This window comes from Quercus lobata, chromosome 4, assembly GCF_001633185.2.
Source record: "Quercus lobata isolate SW786 chromosome 4, ValleyOak3.0 Primary Assembly, whole genome shotgun sequence".
NCBI classification, from domain to species: domain Eukaryota; kingdom Viridiplantae; phylum Streptophyta; class Magnoliopsida; order Fagales; family Fagaceae; genus Quercus; species Quercus lobata.
This window is the reverse complement of record NC_044907.1, coordinates 22,334,167-22,359,439: the sequence shown is the minus strand read 5'-3', so window position 1 is coordinate 22,359,439 and position 25,273 is coordinate 22,334,167. Positions and strand designations below refer to the sequence as shown.

The 25,273-nt window shown below is 34.1% G+C and overlaps 1 protein-coding gene across 1 annotated transcript; it reads left to right on the top strand.

Moving 5' to 3' along the window:
* Positions 1–2,656: 2,656 nt before the first annotated feature.
* Positions 2,657–15,341, top strand: LOC115983317. Its single transcript, XM_031105965.1, has 9 exons — positions 2,657–2,763; positions 2,866–3,015; positions 6,786–6,819; positions 6,951–7,002; positions 12,510–12,605; positions 13,810–13,863; positions 13,962–14,027; positions 14,742–14,820; positions 14,896–15,341. The coding sequence occupies exons 1-9, from the start codon at positions 2,701–2,703 to the stop codon at positions 14,971–14,973; spliced, it is 672 nt and encodes a 223-aa protein (XP_030961825.1). The 5' UTR covers positions 2,657–2,700; the 3' UTR covers positions 14,974–15,341.
* The last annotated feature ends 9,932 nt before the right edge of the window (positions 15,342–25,273 follow it).

Below are 25,273 nucleotides of genomic sequence, written 5' to 3'. Positions count from 1 at the left end.
GTTTCAACACTTTCACTACCTATTGACATTCACTGATGCATGACTAACACGTATTTCATGATGAGGTTGAAAAGACATACAGTTGAATACTTTTTGTTTTATTTTATTTATTACATCAACTTCACCCAATTAAACCACCAACAAACTGACTCACAGAGGCAATAAGCACTATACCACAAGGAACTTGAGTTTTCAAGTGGATTTTTCAGGGTACTCGATTTTTGTAAACTCGAGTTCCATGTCAAAATCGAGTTTCACAAACTCGATTTTTAAAATAGTGGTACATTGCTGAATATTTTTCAAATAGTGATAAAACACTAATAATTTCGAAAATTAATGGTATTTGGCTATTTTTGCCCCATAAAACCTCTATTTTCTCTATATTATATTGAGCTCATAGCCTACTATATTTCCTCAATTCGAAGAATGGGCTCAAAGCCCTAATCTTGCTAGTTCAGAATTTGGGTTCACAACCCACGACATCGCCAACATCACCTGGTGGGCTCATGGCTTCTATTCCTTGCAAATTGGTCTTGGAGCCCATGAAAATACATTCTCTTACTAAAAAAATAGGCTCATTCTTCATTTGAATAAAAAGTCCAATATGAGCTTAAAGCCAGAGTGATGTTTTGTATCATGGACTTTCTCTATGAGAGCCCATTGAAGTTGTGAAGCCCATGCACGTCTTAAAATACCAAAGCATTGGACCCATTTGAATAAAAGAAAGTCAACCATTCAAGCCCAAACACAACCCACTAAAAAACAAAGGAGAGAAGCCTTGTGCGAGATCAACCACTTGTGCATGTGAGAAAACAAGTAGGAAACTGAATTGGTTCTTTTAAAGACTTCACACTACAACCACAAAAAAAAAAAAAAAGCAAGTTGGTGACTTGAAGGCAAGACATCTATAATGGGGATTTATAATTAAACTTTCCAAGCTTCACACCCATGCTGCCAACCCATGGAACAGTCAATACCCCACTATCCTCACATCATTTGTCAACACATTTTGGGGGAAGAAGGACTAGCTTAGAGAAGCTATGGCCAAAACTCAGAGAAAGACCAAAAACTTGAAATTTTCCAACTACACATGATGTATCAAGAAGAAAAATCATCACAAAACTTAAATCTAATGGTTCAAGTGCATGAATTTTTATGGAGGAAGCTTGGAATTATGGTTTTAAGGGCCTAAAGGTATGTTCACAAATCGAGCTTTAAGACTATTGATAAAATAAGATAAGATAAAATATAGTAAATACTAATGTAAATGTAAATATCAAATATTGAATATTATTATTAAAATAAACACTTACAGAAAAATAATGGTAGAAGTAAGTATTTTCAAGGAAAGAATGAAGATTACAAGAGTAGATAGCTAGGGAAGTAAGGGAGAATATGAAAACTAAAAATTAAGTTTTGATTACAAATGAAGAGAAGTAGGCCTTTTATAAGTAGAAACATGCACTATTTGAGTAGTAGGAATCATGGATGAATAGTAAACATTACATTTTATTTTATTTTTACTATTCATTTCACCGGGAGAATACTGTAGATGAATAATTCATATCAAATAATAGCAGTAATGACTTTAACAATTTTATCGATATGTGCCGATGGTAAACGTCATAGGTTTGAATTATGGAATCAAACCTCAGCTAAATTTGGAGTAATATATATCTGTCTAGTGTCATAATTTTCCATTTTAAAATTTTTTTTTGAATAAGTTTGTTTTAAAGACATGAATTAGTAAGAGATAGTCCTATTTTGTAGGCATTTTGGGTTGTTCTCAAGTTTTTTTTCATGTTAAACCTAAAGTTTAGGGGTATTTCTGAACCACATAAAATCTAGTCCAAAGAAGGGAATTCTTTTATATATGGTGTGTTTATATATATTATAATTTTTAATTATTTTATTATTTTAACTTAATCATGTAAATTTGATGATATTTAAGGGTGTGTTTGGATACCGCTTATTTTGTTAAAATTGAAAAATTATTGCTGAAAGTACTGTAGATAAAGATAAAAGTTAATTGAAACAGTACAGTGGAGCCTATAAATAATAGCAAAAATAAGTTAAATAGTGAAATAATTTTCATTTTTAAGCACTATCCAAACGCATACTAAGGGGGTGTTTGGTACATGCGCTTAAAAACTAAAAACATGTATTTAAAAATATGTGTGAAAATACATGTGGTTGAAAAATTGTGTGAAAATATGTATAATGTTGCTTAAAAACTGAAAACACGTGTTGAGTGGGTGTACTGAGTATAAGGGTCTGTTTGATAAAAAAATTTGACTAATGTTATTTTTAATTTTTTGAAATAAATATAGGTAAAAAGGTATATAGAAATATGTGTAATATTATTTAAAAATTAAAAATAAGTTGTTTAACAACTCTATCCGAGCCTAAGGGCCCGTTTGGTATATGTGTTTAAAAACTGAAAATTGTTGTTTGAAAATATTTGTGGAAATACGTGTGGGTGAAAAAGTGTGTTGAAATGCGTGAAATGCTATTTAAAAACTGAAAATGGTTGTTTAAAACTACAAACCAAACACCCCCTAAGTATTTTAGTTTCATTTTACTTAAAAAATGAAAAATCCTTAGAACGTTTTCTTTCATCCCGCCTAATTATAAGCCCGTAGTTGATTCTTTCACTCACACACACACACACACACACAATCTCTCTCTCCCCTCAATCTCATGTCTGCTTCAGCTTCACTCAAGCTGACCGCTCACCCTTCACTCCTCTTGCGTCACCACCCGGTAAATAAAATATGCAACCGCTTATTTACTCTACTCTACACTTCAATTTTCCATTCATTATTTTTCTACTTATTATTTTCCTTTTTATCTTTAACTTTTAAGGGTTTCGCCGATGAGTTTTCCATAGTGACTAGAATTCCAAGGCCTTCCCGGCTCTTTTGCTTGCAAAAATCGAAGTACTCATCGCTCAATCTCAACCGTTCATCATCACCCTCCATTTCCACAGCCTGCTCAATCAATGGTGATAGCCCTGTAAGTTCTCCTCCTAACTATGAAGAACTCATCTCTTAATCTCAGCTGTTGTTGTTCTGTCCTTTTGACAATGTAGTAAAAGTTGTGGGTACCAATTAGTTGTCGAATAAGAGATTTGAGTTTCAAATTTCGCTTACACTGAAACCCAATTGGTGTTTTGGACTAATGACAAAGAGCAGTTATTAGGAGCTGACGCTATATGTTGAAATTTTATCGTGTATATATATATATATAACAATGTAGTAAATGTCATGTGGAAAATTCAAAAACTATGGGTAAGAATGGACGGAACTAGACAGAATGGCAAATTGAAAATGGAGTAAATTTAAAAGATCGGAAATAGATTAAAATTAGAGGGTGTAATTTGAAATTGTACACCAAATTCCAATTAGTGTCTTAGCCAGATAATAAAGAGTAATTATTAGAAATGGACGCTATATATTGAAATTCTATCGTGTGTATATATATATGTCATTGTTTTGGAAAGTGAAAAAAAAAAAAAAAAAAAACACTAAGGGTGAGATTGGACGGGGCTAGATGGATTGACAAATTGAAAATGGAGTAAAAGTTAAGAGACTGGAAAAAAATGAAAAAAAAAAATGAAACTTAATGGACTTGATTGAAAATAGATTAAAGTTAAGAGAGTGTTATTTGTAATTGTAGCCTAATATTTGTTTATGAAGCATAGGTTTTTGAAGGTTTATATAAGATTGCCGATTGGAATGCTAAATCTGTCTTTATGTAATGCGTGGTTGTGGTGGGCTTAGGGTTTGAAACTTTGGGTTTTAGAGTTAGGGTTTTGGGTTTGAAAAGAGAGGATTGATTGGCAAAGAAGGGTAGGATTTCTTGGGCAGCAGCAAATAATAGAATGTGTGAAATATATCAGGTTTTGTTAAGTAAGGAGAAGAGCTTGATTTGGAGTTGTAAAGAAGAGAGAAAAGGGAAAAGTTTGTTGCTGTTGATGGCTGTGTGGACAGTGATTGTTAGAGTGAACCAAGTATTCCATTATTATGTCGACTCATGGACTTATTGACTTATTTATTTATATATATTTTTTTAGTGTTGGGGGAGGGGGAATTTGAACCCTAGATGTTGAATGGTGCAAAACTGCAAGTGCACAGTATCGTAGTTTTATAGTAAAGTGATGAGAAGAGTATCGTCCTTAGAGATTGGTAATTTACTTTTGACAAATACCAAAATTATACTAATCTTGATTTTATCTAGAGAAGTCACTAAGGTTTTTGTAATTGGAATTCAAAATAAAATCAATTTAAATAAAAGATACGCAAAGGAAAAAAAAGATATTGCTTGAAAATCAACTTAATGAGAAAGAAACTTCTAGGAAATCGATTTCACCTAATACCTCACTATGCTTTACTCATCTAGCTAATTGAATTTAATTCTCTTTGTTTGTTAGCAATCTCCAAACTCATCCAAAAGCCTCTTTTGATAGTCAATTGGAAACAATCTTGTTCATTATTTTACACAAGAGTATGCAATTTAATAAAGCAAGAAAGCATTAAGACCAACGATTTTAATACTACATAGGTTCATACAAGTCTTTCGATCTTTATATTTATCTATGCTGAAATATTCAAGATCTATTCTATAATCCCCTCTTTCGACAGCAAATCACAAGATTAAAATCATCTAATTAATGGCCAGTTAATTAGAAGCAATAAGCTTAGAATAAATTAGACAAACATGAAGAGAATTTGTTCAAATTAACATAGAAAAGCAAGCATAGTTTGAAACTAGATTACATTGTTTTCCTAGAATAAAGAAAGTTTAGTTCAGTTCATACTAAAAATTAAGTCCAACACAAACGAGTTCACCATAATTTTTCTGAGAAGATTTGAGGGAAAAAATGAACGCAAAAGAAATTTTTTCAGTGTCTTTTATGCTTCAGCACTCTTTTCTGCTTTACTGTTCAGCGCCTCCCCTTTTTCTGTTCAGCCCTCTTTCTTTCTTTTCTGTTTCGGCTACCTTTTTTTTCTGCTTCAGCGTACCCTTTTTTTGATTTCTTTTAGCCCTACGTTTTTAAAGTCCAGCCCACAACTTGTTGCAGCCTAACACAGCCCAAAAAGCCCAAAACGTTTTGCTTCAGCCCAAAACATCTTTTTTCAGTTCAGAACACACCACTGTTTCAGCACTTCTTTTTTTTGTCTTCTGTTTCAGCGCCACTTTTCTTTCTTTTCTGTTCAGCCCTTCTTTTTTTGTTAAGCGCCTCTTTTCTTTTTTCTTTTTCAGCACCTCATTTTCTTTTTCTTGCCAACTTCCAAGGCCAAAAATATTCTCTTTAGATGCTTGACATTTCTTTTATTTGAATAAATCTTTATTTTCTTCAAATCTGGAATAAAATTTAAATAACAAAAATCAAGTCTAAAATCAACAAAATAAATAAAATTAGACTAAAGTTTAAAGTTGAGAAGTGATAAATTACACTTAATTATGCAAGTCATCAGATGTCTCTGTTGGAAATACTATGAAGTGCCAGTTGTGCCAAGGCTCCTGGCATAGTAGACTCATTGACTCTTAACTTATTATGATTAAAAAAAAAAGACCTAAGAAAAGACTATCTTGCAAAAAAAAAAAAAAAAGAGGCTAAAATACTATTTACACCCTTTAAGTTTGAGGCTGCTTTTAAATTTGCCTCTTAACTATGTAAATGTGCAATCTACACATTCCAGTATTACAACAATGTCAACATGTACCTTTTGTCAAAATGCCCTTGATTTGCAAGTGTTTGATAAAATTACATATCTACCTGTTATTACAAATTTAACAATAACTCAAAAAAAAAAAAAAATCAATAATTGAGTTAATCCTATATTATTTATGAATCAACCTGTTAAACTTGCAATTCTTGCACCCATTAGGCATTGCACAAGGGCTCCACACAGCATAAGATCTTACCAAGATTGGGACACACGTACAAACAATGATTAAAATCACTTTCTCCATATCTGCATTATTGTATGTCAGTAGTGATTGTATGCTTCCCTTTTGCATATTTTGATTTTATCTATGAAAAGGAGTTGAACATGGTGTTAATGACTCTTTTGGCTAAATATTGTGTTTTAAAAAACTATTCTTAAAATTATTGCACTTTTCAGACTGTTTGGTATTCAATCATAGATTTGAATTTGGATTTCAGTTCGTAGTGTCTTGAACTCATTATTTAACCTGAAACAGTGAGTTCAAGACACGATTTTATGCCTAACTGGCAGTGATAAGATGGCAAGTTAAAAAAAAGAAGGTATCATGTATGGTTTCACTACACCTAAGTTGAAACAATGTCTTGAACACAGAAGACACAATTTCACATAAGATATGAAGACAGTGTTTCAACTTAAGCTAGATTGTATTTCTGGTGAAGTAGACAAGGCACTTTTGTGATATTTATTCACTTAAGATGTGTAATACTTTACTATTTAATTGTATTCCAGGTGAATTTGTCTTGAAATTAGGGCTTCATGATATTATTTCACTTAAAACATGAAATTGTGCATTCATGCTACGATCACAATGAGGCACCTTTCTTCTAAACTTGCCATGTCAATGTTGTTAGTTAGACCTAATCATGTTTTGAAGGCATATCCCAAGACTACCGTAGAATGCCAAATGGTTTGATAAGTGCACATTTTAAGAACCAATTTTGAAAACACAATATTCAACCCTAACACTCTAGTGGTAATATTATGATTTCACGGGTTTGTCCCTATTCTCATAAAAGAATGCACTTTTGTTTTCTTCTTTTGTGAGGTTAGGCTTATGGTGTATCAGATCCACCCAACAATGAAGGTAATTAACATTTTCAACTAATTTAACTTGAGATAGACAAATTTATATGTATATTGTGATGCTTGATATTTCTGTTTCATACCTACAAAATTAAATTCCCAACAATTCACGCCTTTGCATTTGTTTTTTAGGTTCCAAGGAAGGAAATGAAAGTAGTCAAGGAGGATCATTCTCATCCAATGTGTACTTACTACTTGCCTTTCAATCTCTTTGGATCAATAGAATACTGCTGAGTACTGATTTTTGTTGATGACATGATGATAGTGAGTCTATTGTGTTTTGGGTCAAATTTATCTAACCTCATGAGTTGATACATAGTTTAACCTTCATGCCTTGTCAACGTAGTTGTAGGCAAATGTTGCAAGAGGTTTTCCATGTGCCTAAGGGACAGAGTGCATACTGGAATTTGTAAATCAATCCAATAAGTTTTTGTAGAGAGCCATATATCTTAGCTTAGTTGTTGTTGAAAAGATGTTACAATTAACAACCTAGAGCAAATTTGCCCCCTTGACTTTGATAAGAATACTCAGTGAACTTCAATATGTTTAATAGTATTATATAACCTTCTTGCATGAAAAAAGAAAGCAGATTGTATCTTAAAAAAAAAGAAAAAAGAAAAAAGAAAGCAGATTGCATGCTGGTAGGTGATTATGTTGATTTTTATTCCCTACTTGCATGTTATGATACCCTAGATTGTGTGGATTTGATTTAATTCGATTGGATTAATGTGTGTTGTGTGAGCATGCGTTGAGTCACACATAAGACATTTACTAAGTTGAATTGGGCTATATAATTGATTATGAGAAGCTCTAATTTTAACTTGACTAGTCTTTTGAGGTATAGCGTAGATGTCGCTAGTGCTTTCTTAAGGTTGTGACCAATTTTAGATGTTGAAGAGTTTTTTCCTTTTAATATTGTGCCTATAATTAAAATACAAGCAGCGTAGGTCTGCAAAATGGACCTGGTAAATTCATTAATGAAAGAAAAGGTGAATTAGAAATTGTGCGATATAATTAGTAGTCAAAATGCATGGAAGGAAACCAGATCTTTTTATCCTATGAGAGCTTAAAAAATCCCACTCTTTAGTCCAAAATGCTTGATTGTTCTCTTTTATGAGCTACCATGAAAGTTGATTGGTTTAAAGCTGGAGACTGGGATCCTAGGATTGCTTTGAGCTGTGAAAAAATGAAGTACTTACATTGGAGATTTCTCTAGGTAATGGTGATGTCAACTAGGTCCCTGATGCAGTTGATGTATTATCTTATGTTTTTGGTATGTGGGTTGCCAAAAGACAGAATGATTAGAAATTTCATTGTTTATTCTGGTACACAAAAGTTTGGATAGAGTGGCCTGCATGGTAAGGCACAAGTCAAAGTACTGGTAAGACCCTAAAGGAGTGCTTATCAATTGATTATTGATATCCAAACTCAAGTGGAGGGAGGTTCCATTTATTATTCTAATGAAATCTTAAAATTATAATCTTTCCAATACATGAGCAAAGTTGCATATGTATTAAAGGTGTATAAGCTTATAAAGAACTTATAAAGTTTCTTAATATCACTTTTGCATAATAGATAGCATATTGGCAATCAATTTGAATTGGTGGTGACTATTAACCTTTCTTTCTTCATTTCAACGTGGTGACACCTTGGGCTTTGCTGCTATGGTGGTGGTGCATGCTTCTATATAGATAGGATATAGGCAAAAAAGAAAAGAAAAAGAATACTGTTAATTGAGAGAGAGAGAGAGAGAGAGATAGTTTAAAAAAACTTATTTGAAGAAGACAGAAAAAAGGGTGCTGCTTTAAAAGAGAAAAAGAGAGTGAAAAACAAAAGGGAAGGACGACAAATCCAAAGAAATCTACAGCAGTGAAAAGAAAGAGAAACACTTTAGTAATGCTTAGCTGGATGGCTTTACCAAGAGACTTTTTTTTTCTTCTTTTTCCCAAATAAATTGAGCACAAGTGTGCCGGTCAGTTGATTCTTCTTTGGCTACCTCATACAGGAAATTCTTGCCTCTCCTATGATTTGCATTGATGGGATGGGTTTCCTCCAACATGTTTTGAATGGTGATTTCCATATTAGTATTGATGGTTCTATAATCAGGTACTAGCAGGACAACTTGTATTGACCGTAATGTTGGAGCATGCAAATAGAATGCATTACTAAGTCATAATAGAGTTAAAAAAGTATTAGGAATAATCACCATAAGTACTGGAATGAAATGGGTTAGATGTACATTTTACTGCTGAAGTATGTTTGGAAGGTTTTACATGCATTGATTTGTTTGTTTAATTCACCATTATATATGATGGTGGTGCTTAAACCTTTAATCATATATATATTGATAAGTATATTGATGCATTAAAAAGCACAAAAAGGGGTGCTACCCTAGCATAAGAGAAGTATCCAAACAAAGAGCCAAAAAGAAAACAAAATCAATTTAAGTTCAGCTTATCTAGAAAATCTAAAAAAAGATGTTCTGATGTAGAGGGGCAGGCAATCCTCTCCCACTTATATAAGGACTGTAGAAACAGGTACTTCAACTGAAATATTGAGTGTTCTTCTCCTTCAAAGCGTGTGTGCATTCCTCTCCCTATAAATACTCCACGTCAAACGCAAAGAAATTGTCCTCCATGTTGCTGCATTGTTGGCATTCTTTCTAAAATGGCCTCCCCTACATGTCAATAATCAACTACTGATCTAGGCATAACCCAGCACAAGCCAAAGAAGAAAAGAATCAGGGACCACAGATCTTGATATACCTGACAGTGCAGGAAAAGATGATCAACTGATTCCTCATATTTACACATGCAGCACCAATCAGAATTCACAATTTCCTGCTTCCTCAAATTGTCAATTGTTAACAGTCTACCTTTGGCTGCTGTCCGAGTAAATACAGCAACACGTGGAGGAACTATAACTCGCCATATAGCTTTCCAAGGAAATCTACTGTCTCCTCCCTCCCTCAAAGTCTTGTAGTAATTGTGCACATGAAAGCCATGAATCCTTGAGATGGTCCAAACCAACTATCTTCACCTTCATGGTTTATTCTAGTGGGCATATATGACATCCAAAAAGCTGAATGGACCCTTATTCAGCTCTGAACTTTTATGGGAAAAAAAAAACAGATTCACTGAACAGTGCCTCCTAAGGAATCCATATGATAATCTGCCTCTGTTGCTTCTCTATTTCTAGCTATTGTAAACAGCTATGAAAAATAGTTTGAGAGATGCCCACAACTATGGTTATGCCAGAAGTGGATCTTAGGTCCATCCATGACCTCAAAACAGAGAAACTAGCAAATGTAGCCCATACATTTCTAAATGCTGCCAAAGGCTCACTCCTTAAGGAACTAAAAAATTCTGAACATCAGTCACCCCAAGAATTTGTATTTCTTTTCTATCACCTTTCTTCAAAGAGAATCTGTCTCTGAGTAAATGGCTATGATGATATATGGAACTACTGTCCATGGCTGTTGTGGTAGATGCTGGTTACTCCTTGCCTTTGAAAGTCTCATTTGGCAATCTTTTTTTATAGGTAAGTAAACTTTATTGAAAATAAACAGAAATAGTAAAAAAGAAAACAGCTGTCCTGGTACACAGGGAGAGTACTAAGGGAAACATAAGCTAAATAAAATTACGTAAATCTAAAAATTCAAAAAAGGAAGGAATGGACCACTCATAGCATTCATCCAATCAAGCAAAGACAGTAAGAAGAAACGTTTAAACTCTATGATAGAACGCTTCTCCCCTTTGAAAGTTCGGTTGTTTTGTTCCCACCGCCGCCCCCCCCCCCCCAACAGTTGTGGCTTGATGCTGCCCAGCACCTCTATGCCAAAAAACTAGCAACTCAACCACTTGTTTTGGCATAACCCAAGAAATACCAAACAAGCTAAACACAAAAGTCCAAAGGTCATATGCATAAGAGCAGCGAAGGAGTAGGTGATCCACCGATTCCCAATCATTCTTACACGCAACACCTGTTAACAACACAAATTAATCCAAAGTGAGGATCTTTCCCTTAGCAGTTGTCCAAGTGAAGAAACCAACCTTAGAAGGAGCTTTCACCTTCCAAATACTTTTCCAAGGGAAAGTCTCATTTGTCAATAACTACCCCACGTTATATTTAAAATTGATAGAGAATCTTTTGAATCACTTATGGTTTTTTTTTTTTTTTACCCTTTTTTTCCTTTTATTTTTCGAGAATGATTTGTGTGTTAATCGTTGACTAAAAAAGTAAATTGGAAAATTAATAGGTCAAGTTATAGTATGGTACGACTGATTGCCATGAAAGGTATGCTGATTCCCCCATTTCCAATGATGCGTCTCATCATAATAATTAGTTTTGTTTCATTGTTTCTCCTCAAATTTTACTTACTAAAAAAAAATTTGGCTCTCTACAAATTTTGCTATGGGACTACAGGTTTGGGTTAAACTGCACTCCTTGTTTCTCTTTCTTTTTTAACCTTAAATATGATGAACTCCTTGTTGTTGCCTTCTACATTCTGGAATTGTTGATTTGCAACATTCTTGGCTTGGAAAAATTTCCAGGGTTTGCTTGTTTGCAGATATAATTTGTTCTGAACTGTGTGTCTAGTACAGCATGTGGCAGTTTGGCATACTTCTGTTTCTTCCCTCTTGTAGAACTAAACCAGTGCTTGTAAAAGGTGGAAGTGCACTCTAGAGCTTCTACTATTTGAGGAATCAAACAGGGTATCTTACTTTTTCTTTTTGGGTGTGTATTTTTCATTAAATTGGGTTACTAATGTCCAAGTTGGGTGCTAAGTTATGCTGTTTCTAGATAGCTGAATCCTGAATGTCAAAATTGCTTTCTGCACGGTAATCTTAAAAGCAACTTCCAGTTATTAACTACTCTTGTTAAGGCGTGTATGTATTAGCCAAACCTTGAACTATTTTTGGAAAGTTCATTTTCCTTAGCATTGATTTGTTATACTTATTACTCTTTAACATATTGTTGGAACTCATCAATGACAATTTATTGCACTCTTGTTCTCTAAAGGTCTTCAAGGGTATACCTGTATTGATTTTGTTTGAATCTAGTGGTTAAGAAAAAATGATGCGGCCTTATATCTAAGGAGGGTGGTCTTGTTTTTAAGGATCTATGATGTCTATTTTGTTTGTTTCCCTTCTCATGATTAACTTCTCCTTTTCCTACACATCTTAAAGCATGACCATAGTTTTATATTCCTATCATGGTAGTGACATAACCTTATTGGATTGGTTTCTGACCTGTTCCTTCGTGGTTGATAGTGGGTGGGATGTTTTCAAGCCTGATGTGATCGGGTTGGTTGATAGGTTGATACTTAATCTGAGCCTGATTGATCTGTGATCAACCCTAATTATTTGCTATTTGTTAGTCTAAATCCAATTGTGATTATATTATGTCAACATCATTTGCTAGCATGGGGGGAAAGATGCTTGAGAAAAAATTCTCTAAGGACCATAATATCTCCTATGGCTCTGTGTGTTATTCCATAGCTTTCTTTGAATGAGAATGGCCTCTCTCTCTCTCTTCTTTTCTTTGAGCAGTGAAGAAAGAGCCCAAAAAGATGACAAATTAAAACTACAAAGAAATGGAATACATATTTGGATATATGTCTAATTACTTTGGTTTCTTTCTGGAGTAGCATGCCAGCAGGAGCTTAATCTTGTTTGTTCAATTTGGCAGGATATTGAGGAAATTAAAGAGATATGGAATTTCGGGAATATTGTCCTATGGGCTGTTGAATACTGCCTACTATCTTACAACATTTCTCTTGGTTTGGTGAGCCAAATTATAATGCGCATTTCAATTTTAATTAACATCTAGCCACTTTCTTTCAGTGTACACAGTAACGTCAGCAAATACAAAATATGCATAAATGCTATTCATTACTTTGATTAGTTTGAGATCTAGGAAAACCGTTTGTAATGCCTTCATTTGTTCTCACACTAGTTACAGCTCCATCATATATATTCTTAATCAATTTAATATACTTTAGAGGAACTCTTTTCTTTTCAAAAACCTACCACAACCTCTCTAGGTATTCTATCATACGCTTTCTTTATATCAATAAAACTATATGGAGATCTTTCTGGGATTTTTTTATATTCTCAATTAGATATCTAAGAAAATTGCTTTTGTGGTAGATTGCCTTGACATAAAACTAAATTGATATCCAACATTGTTGTTTCGTGTCTTAACTAAGAAGTATGGACATAGTCATGACATGACACCAGACACAATAGCATGACAATTCTTGAAAAATTAGCACATGACATGGTGGGAATATGACAATTATTTATTTATTTATTTTTTTGTATTGGTATATGGGTATGACAATTAATAATGTAATTAATATACATTCTTAGGTATATTTTATGTTTATTTCAAGTTTTCAAAATAAATAATAACTATCAAAATCTTTAAAAGCATATCTAAAATCAAAGAATTTTTTTTTTAAACAAAAAAAATTTATTTCCCCTCCCAACACAATGAGGACATGTGTGTAGGAGTGTCCTTGGCATGGCCGACATGGACATGTGTCAGATAGGGATGCTCAACACGAACACGTTGAGGATTTTGGAATGTCCGCGCTTCTTAGTGTCTTAACCTATGTTTGATCATTATGTCCTAAAGTTTCATAGTGTTACTCATAAGTTTATTTTCATAGCAATTTTTTATAGTTTTAAATATCTTCTTTGTTCTTAGAGCAATTTGTATTGTTTTATATATCTTCTTTGTTCTTAGATATAGGTGTTAAAATACTCTTCCTCCATTCGCTAGGAATTTTGTTAATACTGAAGATCTTATTGAATCCTATATTTTTGAGGAAAAATTTAACTTATGTTGATTCTAGGAATAGAAATTTTTTTGAAGAATTAATAGGAATATGTAGAGATCTCACCTCTTTTGTTTAGATTCTACAGTACTCAGGAAGGTGTTCTGAATATATCTTGTCATAACTACAACCTACACTTGCTTTTAGGTTTTATGTTGCTCCTGTACCTGGAAGGATGGGTTATCTTGCTGCTGTTGAAAGGTGACTACTAATATATTATTATTTTCTGAAGCATAAATGATCAAGAAGTTGTACAGAAAAAAATTTATAGATGTCGTGAAACTTTTGGCCATTTTCAGATTCCTCAAAGTAATGGCCATGGTGTGGGCCGGAAGCCAAGTTACTAAGCTTATAAGAGCTGGCGGGTGAGCTGCCAGTACTCAAATTTTCTTCGATTATTTAGTAATTTGTATGGACATCATGATGTTTCTTGATTCTTGAATAAGCAATTCAGCTGGTATGATAATGGAATATCCTTTACTATTTTACTAAAAATGGAATGAAATGATATTGTTTTAAATTAAGTCATTTGAGTCATTGGTCAATATATATATATATATATATATATATTTGAGCTGTTTGGAATATATGCTTGTTGAAGTTATAATTGCTCAACTATACTGTTGGTTGAAGCGAATACAAGAACACTATAATGGGAGAAAAAGGGAAAAGCTATATGTAATGAATTGTTAAATCTATATCTAGTGCTGTTGAAATAAGTTCTCTTTGATGCAGCAGAAGGGATTGTTTCTTTTCAATCTTAGCTGTAAATCTTGTGATCAACATTGTGAGAATGTAGTATTTGATGATATGATGATTCCAAGGCATGAATGTTATTGCTGAAAAAATTGTTTTAAAATTTCTACTTTAGATACTGGCATATTATATTCAGTAAAAAAACAAATTTTATCTATAGGTTATGAACATTGTTCTAGGTTTTTCCCATCTTTTATTTCATAATGATATTGTTTAACTGCTGATTTCATTTAAATGCCATCGTACTCACTCTTATTGAATAGAAGTTCTTTTTGTGTCAAATTTAAGAGTCTTTTGATTCTATAGAGGTTCTTTTTATGCAGAGCGCTTGCCCTTGCACCTTTTGTAGACAGAGGATTGTCATGGTTCACTGTGAAATTTAAGTTTGAGTCTCAGGGGAAGGTAAGCGACACCGAAAATTTTTAAAAGTTCTTGTTTTGTTCAATTACAGTATCTCATTCCTTTAACTGTTTCCAGGCTTTCATGGCAATTGTTGGGTTCTGTTTTGCGCTGGCTATCATCCTATTTTTGGTTGTGACATTGCTTTGGGTCTGAAGCTATTCCTCTTGTTTGTTCTTGCCTGGCTAAAGACAACAGAGCCTTCTCTAGTTCTCTTAAATATTTTCATTTTTGTTTTTCCTTTAAAATCACACCATCTATATGTAGTTCATGTCCCAATTAGTTTTCTTTATCATTATTTGCTGCTGTTGCAGAATAAATTCAACCTCTTGTTAAATCAAATTTTGTTGTTCAGCGTAGATTTTGTGGCAAAAAAAGATACCATACAACTATAGATATGAGTATGTTGTCATAAATGAGTACACTACAATGTACGATGGTGTCCGAAAACCTCAGGAAAGTGATTTTCCCTTGTCTTTTGATGATGCATTAAAAATGTTCTTAAAGCCTGAAGACATTTACTATTTTTAGTTGTGATGATTTGGGGCTAAAGCTATTCTTGATGTTTGTTCTCACTTGGTTAGGTTGACAGAGCCTTCTCTAGTTCTCTTTCAACATTGGCATTTTTGGTTTTTCCCTTAAAAGTTCAGGTTTAGTTCACTTAATTTTATTTTGAACACGAGTTAAGTTTGTGTTCATCATCAAGCTAGATTATATGTTCAAACTTGTTTCATTTTCTTATCGAAAAAGCTTGAACTTGTTCCTAGGCTAATTGCTTATTCTATTCTTATATAAAGTAACCAACATGACTAAATTTTTTTAATTCTTTCACAAGTCTATACTAATAATTAGTAACTAAATTATAGTTGAGATTTTACTATTAGAGTTAACTAGATGTAATACTTTCATTTATGAACTAATAAAATATGAATGATTCGTTCATATTGGCCATCAGTTTGTAAATGAAAGGCAGTGCTGAAATTCAATTTGGTAAACTGCTGATTTTCACCATCGAAATTAGTACTCCATGTGATCTTTTACTATATCTTGGACATAACGGGTATACTTGAAAGCTAAGAAGTGAGCTGATTTTTTTTTGCTGAACAGGAAGTGAGCTGATTGAGTTAGCTTGTTCTTGATAACCCATACTGCATCATTACTACTCTTACTCTCATAACAAAGTACATGATGATACTCCAATTATTTTTTGTAACAACCTTGGACTTCGATGTTTAGCCTTCATTTGTTGAAACCAAAAACACTTCAAAACAAAATGTGCAACTTCTCTCTTCATACCCCAAAAATCCCTGAACCATGCATCGATCACACAGTTTCCCTCAAGTTGTTTGTTCTTCACAGTTCCAAAAATAGATATGAAATGTAATTGGATTGAAAGGACTGAAATAAACCGAACTGGACCGGATGGACCCAAGTGGACTGAGATGGACTAAATAGACCGAAATAGATCGATTGAACCAAAGTGAACTGAATGGACGGAAGTGGGCGGAAGTAGACCGAAATAGGTTGAATGGATTGAAGTGGATAGAAAGGAGTTAAGAACATAGCAACTATAAATGTTACGGTTCAACTTTTAAATATTATATAGATAGCTTCACATTTCCAATGTTTATTTGTTTATGCTTTTGCTTATACCCTCACCAGGCAATAGAATATATTGCCTATAATTTGATAAGATCCAGATTGTAAAGTAATCATGTGGTCATTCGTTCTATATTACGTTGCAATTTAGAGCACACCTTTTGCTAACCTATCAATGATCTTTGATTTTCTCAAAATTATTTCCCAAACTCAGAAAATACGTTTTTTCTAATTTTCAAAAACACAATCCACTTAATCCATTTCATCCTTATGCATTATTCATAATGCAGAAATGCAGATGCATCAAAATGTGACATTTTACCCCAAAAACCAAAAGCCAAATTTATTTTATGTTCCATTGAGTAAATGACATACAATTTTAAGATGGGCATTGTGAGAGTTTCTAACACATTTTCCATACATAATCCAACCTTAAAACTCATATTTCTTGTTATAGTCATGATTTTGACTCTTAATTAGGCTAGAAGACCCCGTGACTTTCCTTAACCTAGGTTTGATAATAAAATCAAAAGAAAAAAAAATGATTGATGGATAGTCCATAAATCATGAAATCCCCAACTAGCCACCAATTTAACTCCCTATATTTCAGAGCATATACAAATTGTGATTTTTTTTTTTCTCACGCATATACTTTATTCTAGGTACCTATTATAATTAACCAATATCTATAATTTAATTGTATTTTTTTTTGAATTAAGGATTATTTAACTTATTTATGAAATTATAGTCCCATCTAGGTTGACTTAATGTGCAAATCTTTTTTACAACTCAACACTTTATGAGTCTATGAGTGCATTCTTTGACGGTTAAGTTATACATAACCTAAGTATCATAAGGTGGTTTGGACATGTAATATCCAAACCTTCTAGAGAATATCCAGAATTTTGTACATCAATATCCACCATTTGGTTAGGTGGTACACAATCCAAAGGTGGTTTGGATATTTGACATCCAAACCTTCCATATCCATATTTGTGGATATCAGGCTTATCATCATCCACGTTTCTTATGCACAATTTGAGTATCATAATGTGGTTTGAACATCTAACATCTAGACCTTCCAGAGAAAGTCTGGAATTGTGTAGATTAGCATATACAATTTGGTTAGGTGATACACAATTCTAAAGAGGATGGGACATCTAACATCTAGACCTTCTAGAGAATATTCAGAGTTGTGTACATTAACATTCACAGTTTTGTTAGGTGATACACAATCCTAGAGAGGTTTGGACGTATGACATTTAGACCTTCCAATAAATATCCACATTTTTGAATATCACATCCACAATTTTCATAAGTTATACATAATTTGAGTATTATAAGGTGGTTTGAATATTTGACATCTAAACCTTCTAAAGAATGTCCAGATTTTCTAGACATTCAAAATCACTTAGAAAATCAAAGAACCATATTCATTAATAAAATCACATCATAAACCAAATCAACACGAACCCCAAATGTTCTTTCCAAAACCCAAAAAAAAAAAAAAAAAAATCCACACCATTGATCTAATGAAAACGCATCCCAACCATATCATATATCAAATATAAAAGCAACAACTCTATTAACAAAGATAAATCGATTATCACCCCTAGGAAAAAAGGAGAACCCAAATGACATGCTTCAGTCTTGATGCTATCTTTAATATCAAATATACTTCCATAAAACCCCATCTCTTTAACTGCATTGTGAGCCTTTCTTCCCGATCCTTGGGGAAAAGGGAGAAGGAAGTGGAAAATAGGAAGCTGAAATCAATGTGTGTTTGGTTCCATGATTAGCACATTCATGGTTAAACGGAAAAATAGTTGGGTGAAATTGGGATAGCCGATTGGATAAAATTTAATAGTTTTTTTTTTTTTGACTTGTGGCAAGGCTCAAGTAGTGTGTTAGTGTGAGATAGTCAATGCTTGTTAAGAGTCCATTTGGTGTATTTTTTTTTTTTTTTTTTTTTTCAACTTTTGAAAATCTATTGTTTGGAAAAGGTGTAGCTAGAAAAAAAAATAGTGGTTTCTCAAAAAATAAAATAGTGAGTTTTAAGAAGTTTTATTTTGAATATATATATTAGACTCATTACATGTGTTTTGCACGTGCAATAATACTATTTTTTATTTATTTGTTTTTTTGGTTTAGTGTTATAATGTTTAAAAGTAATATATAAATAACCATGTTTATGGTATCAAAAAAAAAAAAAAATAATAATAATAACCGTGTGTATTTTGTTTTTTTAAAGAAAGAGGTAAGGTAACGTGAAATAATGTTTAAAAATCAGATAGAGATAGTCTCCTAAGTTTTAGGCTGAATTGAAAAGATAAAGGAAAAAATCTAAAACTTAGGAACAGTAAATTACTCTTTTAACTAGTTTGTGTTTTTTAATTTAAAATTATTTAACTAAAAGATAGGGGTATTTTAGAGAGTTTAAGAATTTGTGTGAGGGTATTTTAGTACGCAAAATGTTAAAATCCAAGTAAGGAATCATGTTATTAATAGTATAGATAATTTCAAAATAAACATGCAAGCGGAAATCAAACCACATATCTCTTATTCATGAATAAGAGATATGGAGTTTGATCTGGTATAGGCAGAGATCGAAACTCATATCTCTTATTCAATGATAAGATATCAAAATCAATGTTTCAATAAGGGATTTAAGGAATCAAGTGATATCTTAGCAACAATGACATTTTTAGTCTTGCTTCATAATAATAATAAAAAACTCTTTTTTCTTTTTTTGTGTGTGGATAAATTTCATAAACATACCCTGAGGTTTGGCATAATGCCAATGAAGTCCAGAACATTTAAAAATTGACCATCTTAGTCTATACCCCCAAACGGCCTGTAACGTTGTTACATATCTTAGTTCTGCACATTTTTCTCTTTCATCCCTCTCCATGTGTCTCTCTTTCTCTTCCCTTTCTCTATTCGAATAGATTAGAAGAAAAAAACAATTGAAGAATCTCTTTCTTAGTAAACCAAAAAAAAAAAAAGAAAAAAGCTTGAATGAACCTAGCGTGTAAGGTTGAATTTATTCAACCATTTAATTGGCTTTATTCCGTGCCAAATTTGCTTGTAATTTAGCATTTAGTAACCTTGTATTTAGGTGGGTTTGATGTAAGGGTAGTGAGTGAGATAGAGTAAAGATTGCTTAAGAGTGTGCAAGAAAACAGAGACTTGCGGCTGAGACTCGCGGGTGACTCGCGGCTGCAAGTCGCCAGACGCAGCACACGTGCCAAGCATGCTGGAAGGTGAACAGTCATGCAAGCTGGAGCACTACAGGACAAAACAGGACAACTGGCCATACGGTTATCTCGCGACTGGATCTCGCGACTTAGTCAAGCAGCGAGGTCAAGCCGCGAGCCACCCCTGTTTTGTTAAACCTGACGTTTCACATTCCTCTCCTACTCTAGTATAAATACCCCTTTTACCCACGATTGAAAGAGAGCTTCCAGAGAGAATTTTGAGAGAGAAACCATAAAGAAAAACAAGATTGATTCACCCACAATCTATACCTTAGAGTCTCTTCAAATTCCTCAACTCTCTTCCTCTCCATTGTCAAATCCTTGAGAGGCATTGTACCAAACCTGGTTCTCACCATCATCATCACTGTGAGATAGCTGTTTGGATTTCTGGGAAGCAGTTAGGAAGGAACCAATCTTCATTGGTTGATGCTACGGTCTAGTAGCGGAATCTGGGAAGCTAGAAAAGAAAAAGGTTCGGCGCAACCTCGTTGGAGCAAGAAGCTTGGAGGGCTTAGGTGCACTGGGTAGATTAGGCTTGGAGGGTCTATTGCTGTCCATGTATCCCAACTGTATTTTCTAGTGAATTGTTTACCGCTTGGAGGGCGGCAGAGAGGTTTTACGCTGAGGGCTTCGGTTTCCTCTTCGATAACACATCGCGTGTTGTCTTTGTGTTTGCATCTTCCTTCCTCTCTATCTTTGCCTTTTTGCTATTTGCTGTGGATTTTATTTTGTGTTGGCTTAAATAGTTTTTAACCAATTTCATATTATAGCATATGTTAAGTTTCCGCACACTAGTTGTTTGACATATTGCTTAAATTGGTTAAGTTGTAATTTGGGGGTCTAAACGTTCAAGGGTGTTTTTACACGTTTTTGAACTTTCATAGCGACTACCAACCACCCACACATTTGTAAGCTAAACCCACAAGGCACAAACCCATAAACCCAGAACTACTGACCACTAACCATCAATAACACCCACAAACCCAGAAACAAAACATCAAAATTAGCATCAGCATCGAGAAGTAATTTGTAGGCCAGCTTGCATTTGGGAGACAATAGCATTAGTTAGCATGCGTTAGAAACGATTCAGTAAAGTAGCATCTCGAGTTTTATGGGCTTGAATTCAATATAAAACTTGAGTCTGAAAGACTCGAGTTCCACTTGCTGATTTGGAGGTTTTTTGCCACATAGATCTTGAGTCTCATAGACTCGAGTTTGTAAAAAGTAAACTCAAGTCTATAGGACTCGATTTCTATAGAACCAGATCAGATCAGATCCAGAATAGAGGACCAGATCAGGAAGAAGGAGGAGAAGAAGAAGTGGAGGAAAGGAAGAACAGATTGGGCAGGAAGAAGAAGAATCAAATCTCGAAGGAAGAAAAAAAGAACTGAGGAAGAAGAAGAGGTTTAGGTCTGTTCGTGGAGGTTTGTTTAGATCTTGAGTTTTAAATACTCAATTTCCGCGTGGATTTTTTTCCGCTATCACATGCAACTCGAGTCTTAGAAACTCGAGTTCAACCTTTGAACTTGAGTTTTAGAGTCTTGAGATGCTAGTTTGCTACATAGTTTTGCAGACATGACAGCTAATTAAAATATTTCAAAAATAATGTTAAATGCAAAAAAAAATTCGGAAAAGGAGTAAAGGTGTCGATTTAGTTGGGAAAACGTACGATTTTGTAATATATTTAATATAATTTTGTTAAATTAGAATGTTGGTATTTTTGCTAATTAAAATTATTTTATTTTATTTGAGAATGTGCTAATTAATTAATTGAAAAGGATAAATGAGCGTTCAATTTATTATTATTTTTCTTCTAAAAGAAATTGTAAATTTTATAAACATGCCCTGAGGTTTAGACTAATACCAATCAAGTCCATAATATTTAAAAACTGACAATCTCAGTCCACAATGATATAAACCCAAAAGGACTTCTAACTCCGTAACTTATCTTTTTAGTTTTTTTTTTCTCTCTCTCTCTTGAACTCCCTTCTCTTTCTGATTCTCTTCTCCTTCTCCTTTCTCTCTCTTCTTTCTCTTCTCTTCCTTTAACTCTCTCGTTTCTTGTCTTTGATCTCTATTTTCACTCTCTTTTCCTCTCTATCTTTGTCTTTGTGGTGGAGCCGTGGTGATGAGTTCATTGATTTCTCCCTGTGCCGTGGTTGTGGGTTTGTGGTGATTTATGGATTTTTGTTAGGTCAGTGTTAGAGGATTTGGGTTTATTGTGGGTTTGTTTTGGTTTGGATTGGCATTAGAGATTTGGGTTTTCTATGGGTGTGGAGGAGTTTTGTGGGTTTTAGTTTGACATGTTTGTTTGTGAATTTGTTGATGTTGGTGGTCTGTGGTTGCTAGTTATGGATTTGTGGGTGAGTTTTGTTGATGCTGATACAGAGAATTTTTTTTCCAATTAGCCTTAAATTCCTAATAATTTCGTTAGTTGTCACGTTTCAAAACTATCTGGGAAACTAGCATCTCAAGTTTTTAAAACTCGAGATCAATACAAAACTCGAGCTACTAATACTTGAGTTTGGGATTTTTTCATACAGTGATGTGGACAAATTTTCCACATGGATGGAGCCACTTTTACCATGTAGAAATTGAGTTTATAATACTCGCTTATAAACTCGAGTTACATAAACTCAATTTCTGACCAATTAAAATGCCACCTTGCTCGTCACTCTCAAACTTTCAAACTCACTCACTCGTCACTCTCAAAATCACTCACTCTCAAACTTTCAAACATAAACTCACTTAGACACCCAAATCAGTCACTCAAACACTCTCCTCCTTCAGACATCAAGACCCACCCAAATCACTCACTTTCACACCCAAACACTCTCACACTGAAACACTCTCACCCTCAAACACTCTCCTCCTTCAAACACTGAAACCCTCACTGGCGGCCACACATTCAGACAACCAAACATCGAAGATGCTCACCGAAACCCTCTTAAGGTATGTTTTTTCATTTCTATGTTCATTTATAGTTGGACCCAATTTCTTTCTTCTTTTGATGGATTTTATTTGGTTTCTACCCATTTTTTGTTTGGTTGTTGTTAATTGGTGTGTTTGATTGATGAAAAAAATGCCGGAAAGAAATGATTTTGTATTAGGTATTAGAGTTTTTGAGGGTATAGTATTGAGTTAGCTTTTTAATTTTCATATTCTATATATTTTTTAATTAAATTTAGGTTTTGGTTGATGAAATATTGTAGGCAACAAAAAGAAAATTATTTAGATATTAGGTTCTTAGGGAGTGCTATGTATTCTCTGCTAAAAAAGAAAGCTGGGATTTTTGAAGTGGATTATGCTGAGGCAATGGGTTGCATGAATAGGGGTTTATGAGTGGTGGTCTATATTGGGTTGGTGTTGATTTCACTGCCACATTTTGTGTTGGGCTCATGACCCAACTAATGGTAAAGAGCAAAATCACAATTTTCTATTTATATTGTAAGGTTGAATTTATTCAACCATCTAATTTCCTTTATTCCGTACCAAATTTGCTTGTATTTCAGCATTTGGTAACCCTGTATTTAGGTGGGTTTGATGTAAGGGTAGTGAGTGAGATAGAGTGGAGTTTGCTCAAGAGTGTGCAAGAAAACAGAGACTCGCGGCTTGGTCTCGCGGGTGACTCGCGGCTGCAAGCCGCCAAACGCAGCACACGTGCCAAGCATGCCGGAAGGTGAACAGTCATGCTAGCTGGAGCACTACAGGACAAAACAGGACAACTGGCCATACGGTTATCTCGCGACTGGATCTCGCGACTTAGTCAAGCCGCGAGCCACCCCTATTTTGTAAAACCTGACGTTTCACATTCCTCTCACACTCCAGTATAAATACCCCTTTTACCCACAAATGTAAGAGAGCTTCCAGAGAGAATTTTGAGAGAGAAACTCTAAAGAAAAACAAGATTGATTCACCCACAATCTATACATTAGAGTCTCTTCAAAATTCCTCAACTCTCTTCCTCTCCATTGTTAAATCATTGAGAGACATTTTACCAAACCTTGTTCTCACCATTTTCATTACTGTGAGAAAGCTGTTTGGATTTCTGGGAAGCAGTTAGGAAAGAACCAATTTTCATTGGTTGATACTACGGTCTAGTAGTGGAATCCGGGAAGTTAGAAAAGAAAAAGGTTCAGCGCAACCTCGTTGGAGCAAGAAGCTTGGAGGGCTTAGGTGCACTGGGTAGATTAGGCTTGGAGGGTCTATTGCTGTCCATGTATCCTAACTATATTTTCTAGTGGATTGTTTATCGCTTGGAGGGCGGCGGAGAGGTTTTACGTTGAGGGCTTCGGTTTCCTCTTCGATAACACATCGCGTGTTGTCTTTGTGTTTGCATCTTCCTTCCTCTCTATCTTTGCCTTTTTATTATCTGCCGTGGGTTGTGATTTTAATTTGGCTTAGATAGTTTTACCAATTCCATATTATAACTTATGTTAATTTTCCGCACACTAGTTGTTTGACATAATGCTTGAATTGGTTAAGTTGTAATTTGGGGGTCTAAACGTTCAAGGGTGTTTACACACATATTTGAACTTTCAATTGGTATCAGAGCGGGTACACTTGTTGTGGTTTAAATACCTAAGTGTGATCCTTGACCCCTTGTATTTATTTGCCATGGATTGTGCTTTGTATGCCTCTTTGTATGATTTGGTTGGTGATGAATGTAACATGCCACGCGTTTGTGAAAATGCCTCTATGAGTGTTAATTCTCATAAGTGTGATGACATGTCATTTGAATCTGTGGGTGTTGTTGACAAACTCTTGAAGAAAAATGCTAAGAAGTTTCAAAAGAATTTGAGCAAGTTATTTTGTGAAAAGGATGATTTGATTGCTAAGCTTAATGAATCCAACAAATTGGTTGAGAAATATAAAAAAGTTGCTGAAACTTCTCTTGAAAAGCTGAAAGAGTTTGAATGTTTGAATATGGACTTGGATGCTAAACTTGTTTTGTCTAACAAACTTGTTGATGATCTTAAATGTGAAAATGAATCTCTTAAGATGCATGCCAAGTGTTTGATTGCTGAACCTATTGTTAAAAAGGATGAAAATATTTGTTGCAATCATGTTGTGGTACCCGATTTTGTGTCTAGTGTGTGTTCTACCTTAAAGGACAAATCGGTGTACATTCCTCCACATAAAAGAAATCAAATAGTGGAGAGAAAGACTGTTAAGTCAAAGCCTCTGTTTAGGTCTCAACCTATGGTTTTGGATGGATCTAAGTTTGTTCCAACTTGCCACCATTGTGGTGTGATTGGTCATATAAGACCTCAATATCATAAGTTGAAGAGGGAACAAAACCATGTTGCTATATCCCTTCCCAAAAAGCCTAGTGGACCTAAACACATTGTTTGTCACCATTGTGGTGCCTTTGGTCATCTTAGACCTCAATGCTCTAAGTTTCATGCTTTTAAAAGAATCAAAAGAAAAGAAAAACTTGAGTTTTTTGGAAGTTGTGCTAAAAAGAGTAAACCGGTTTTGAGTGAAAATAGCATGTTGTTAAAGAAAATGTTTAATGTTCTTAACTCCTTGACTATGTGCATCTTCGGTTCTCATTCTTCCAACCCTCGTCTCACTTCTCTTGAGACACTCATTCCAAA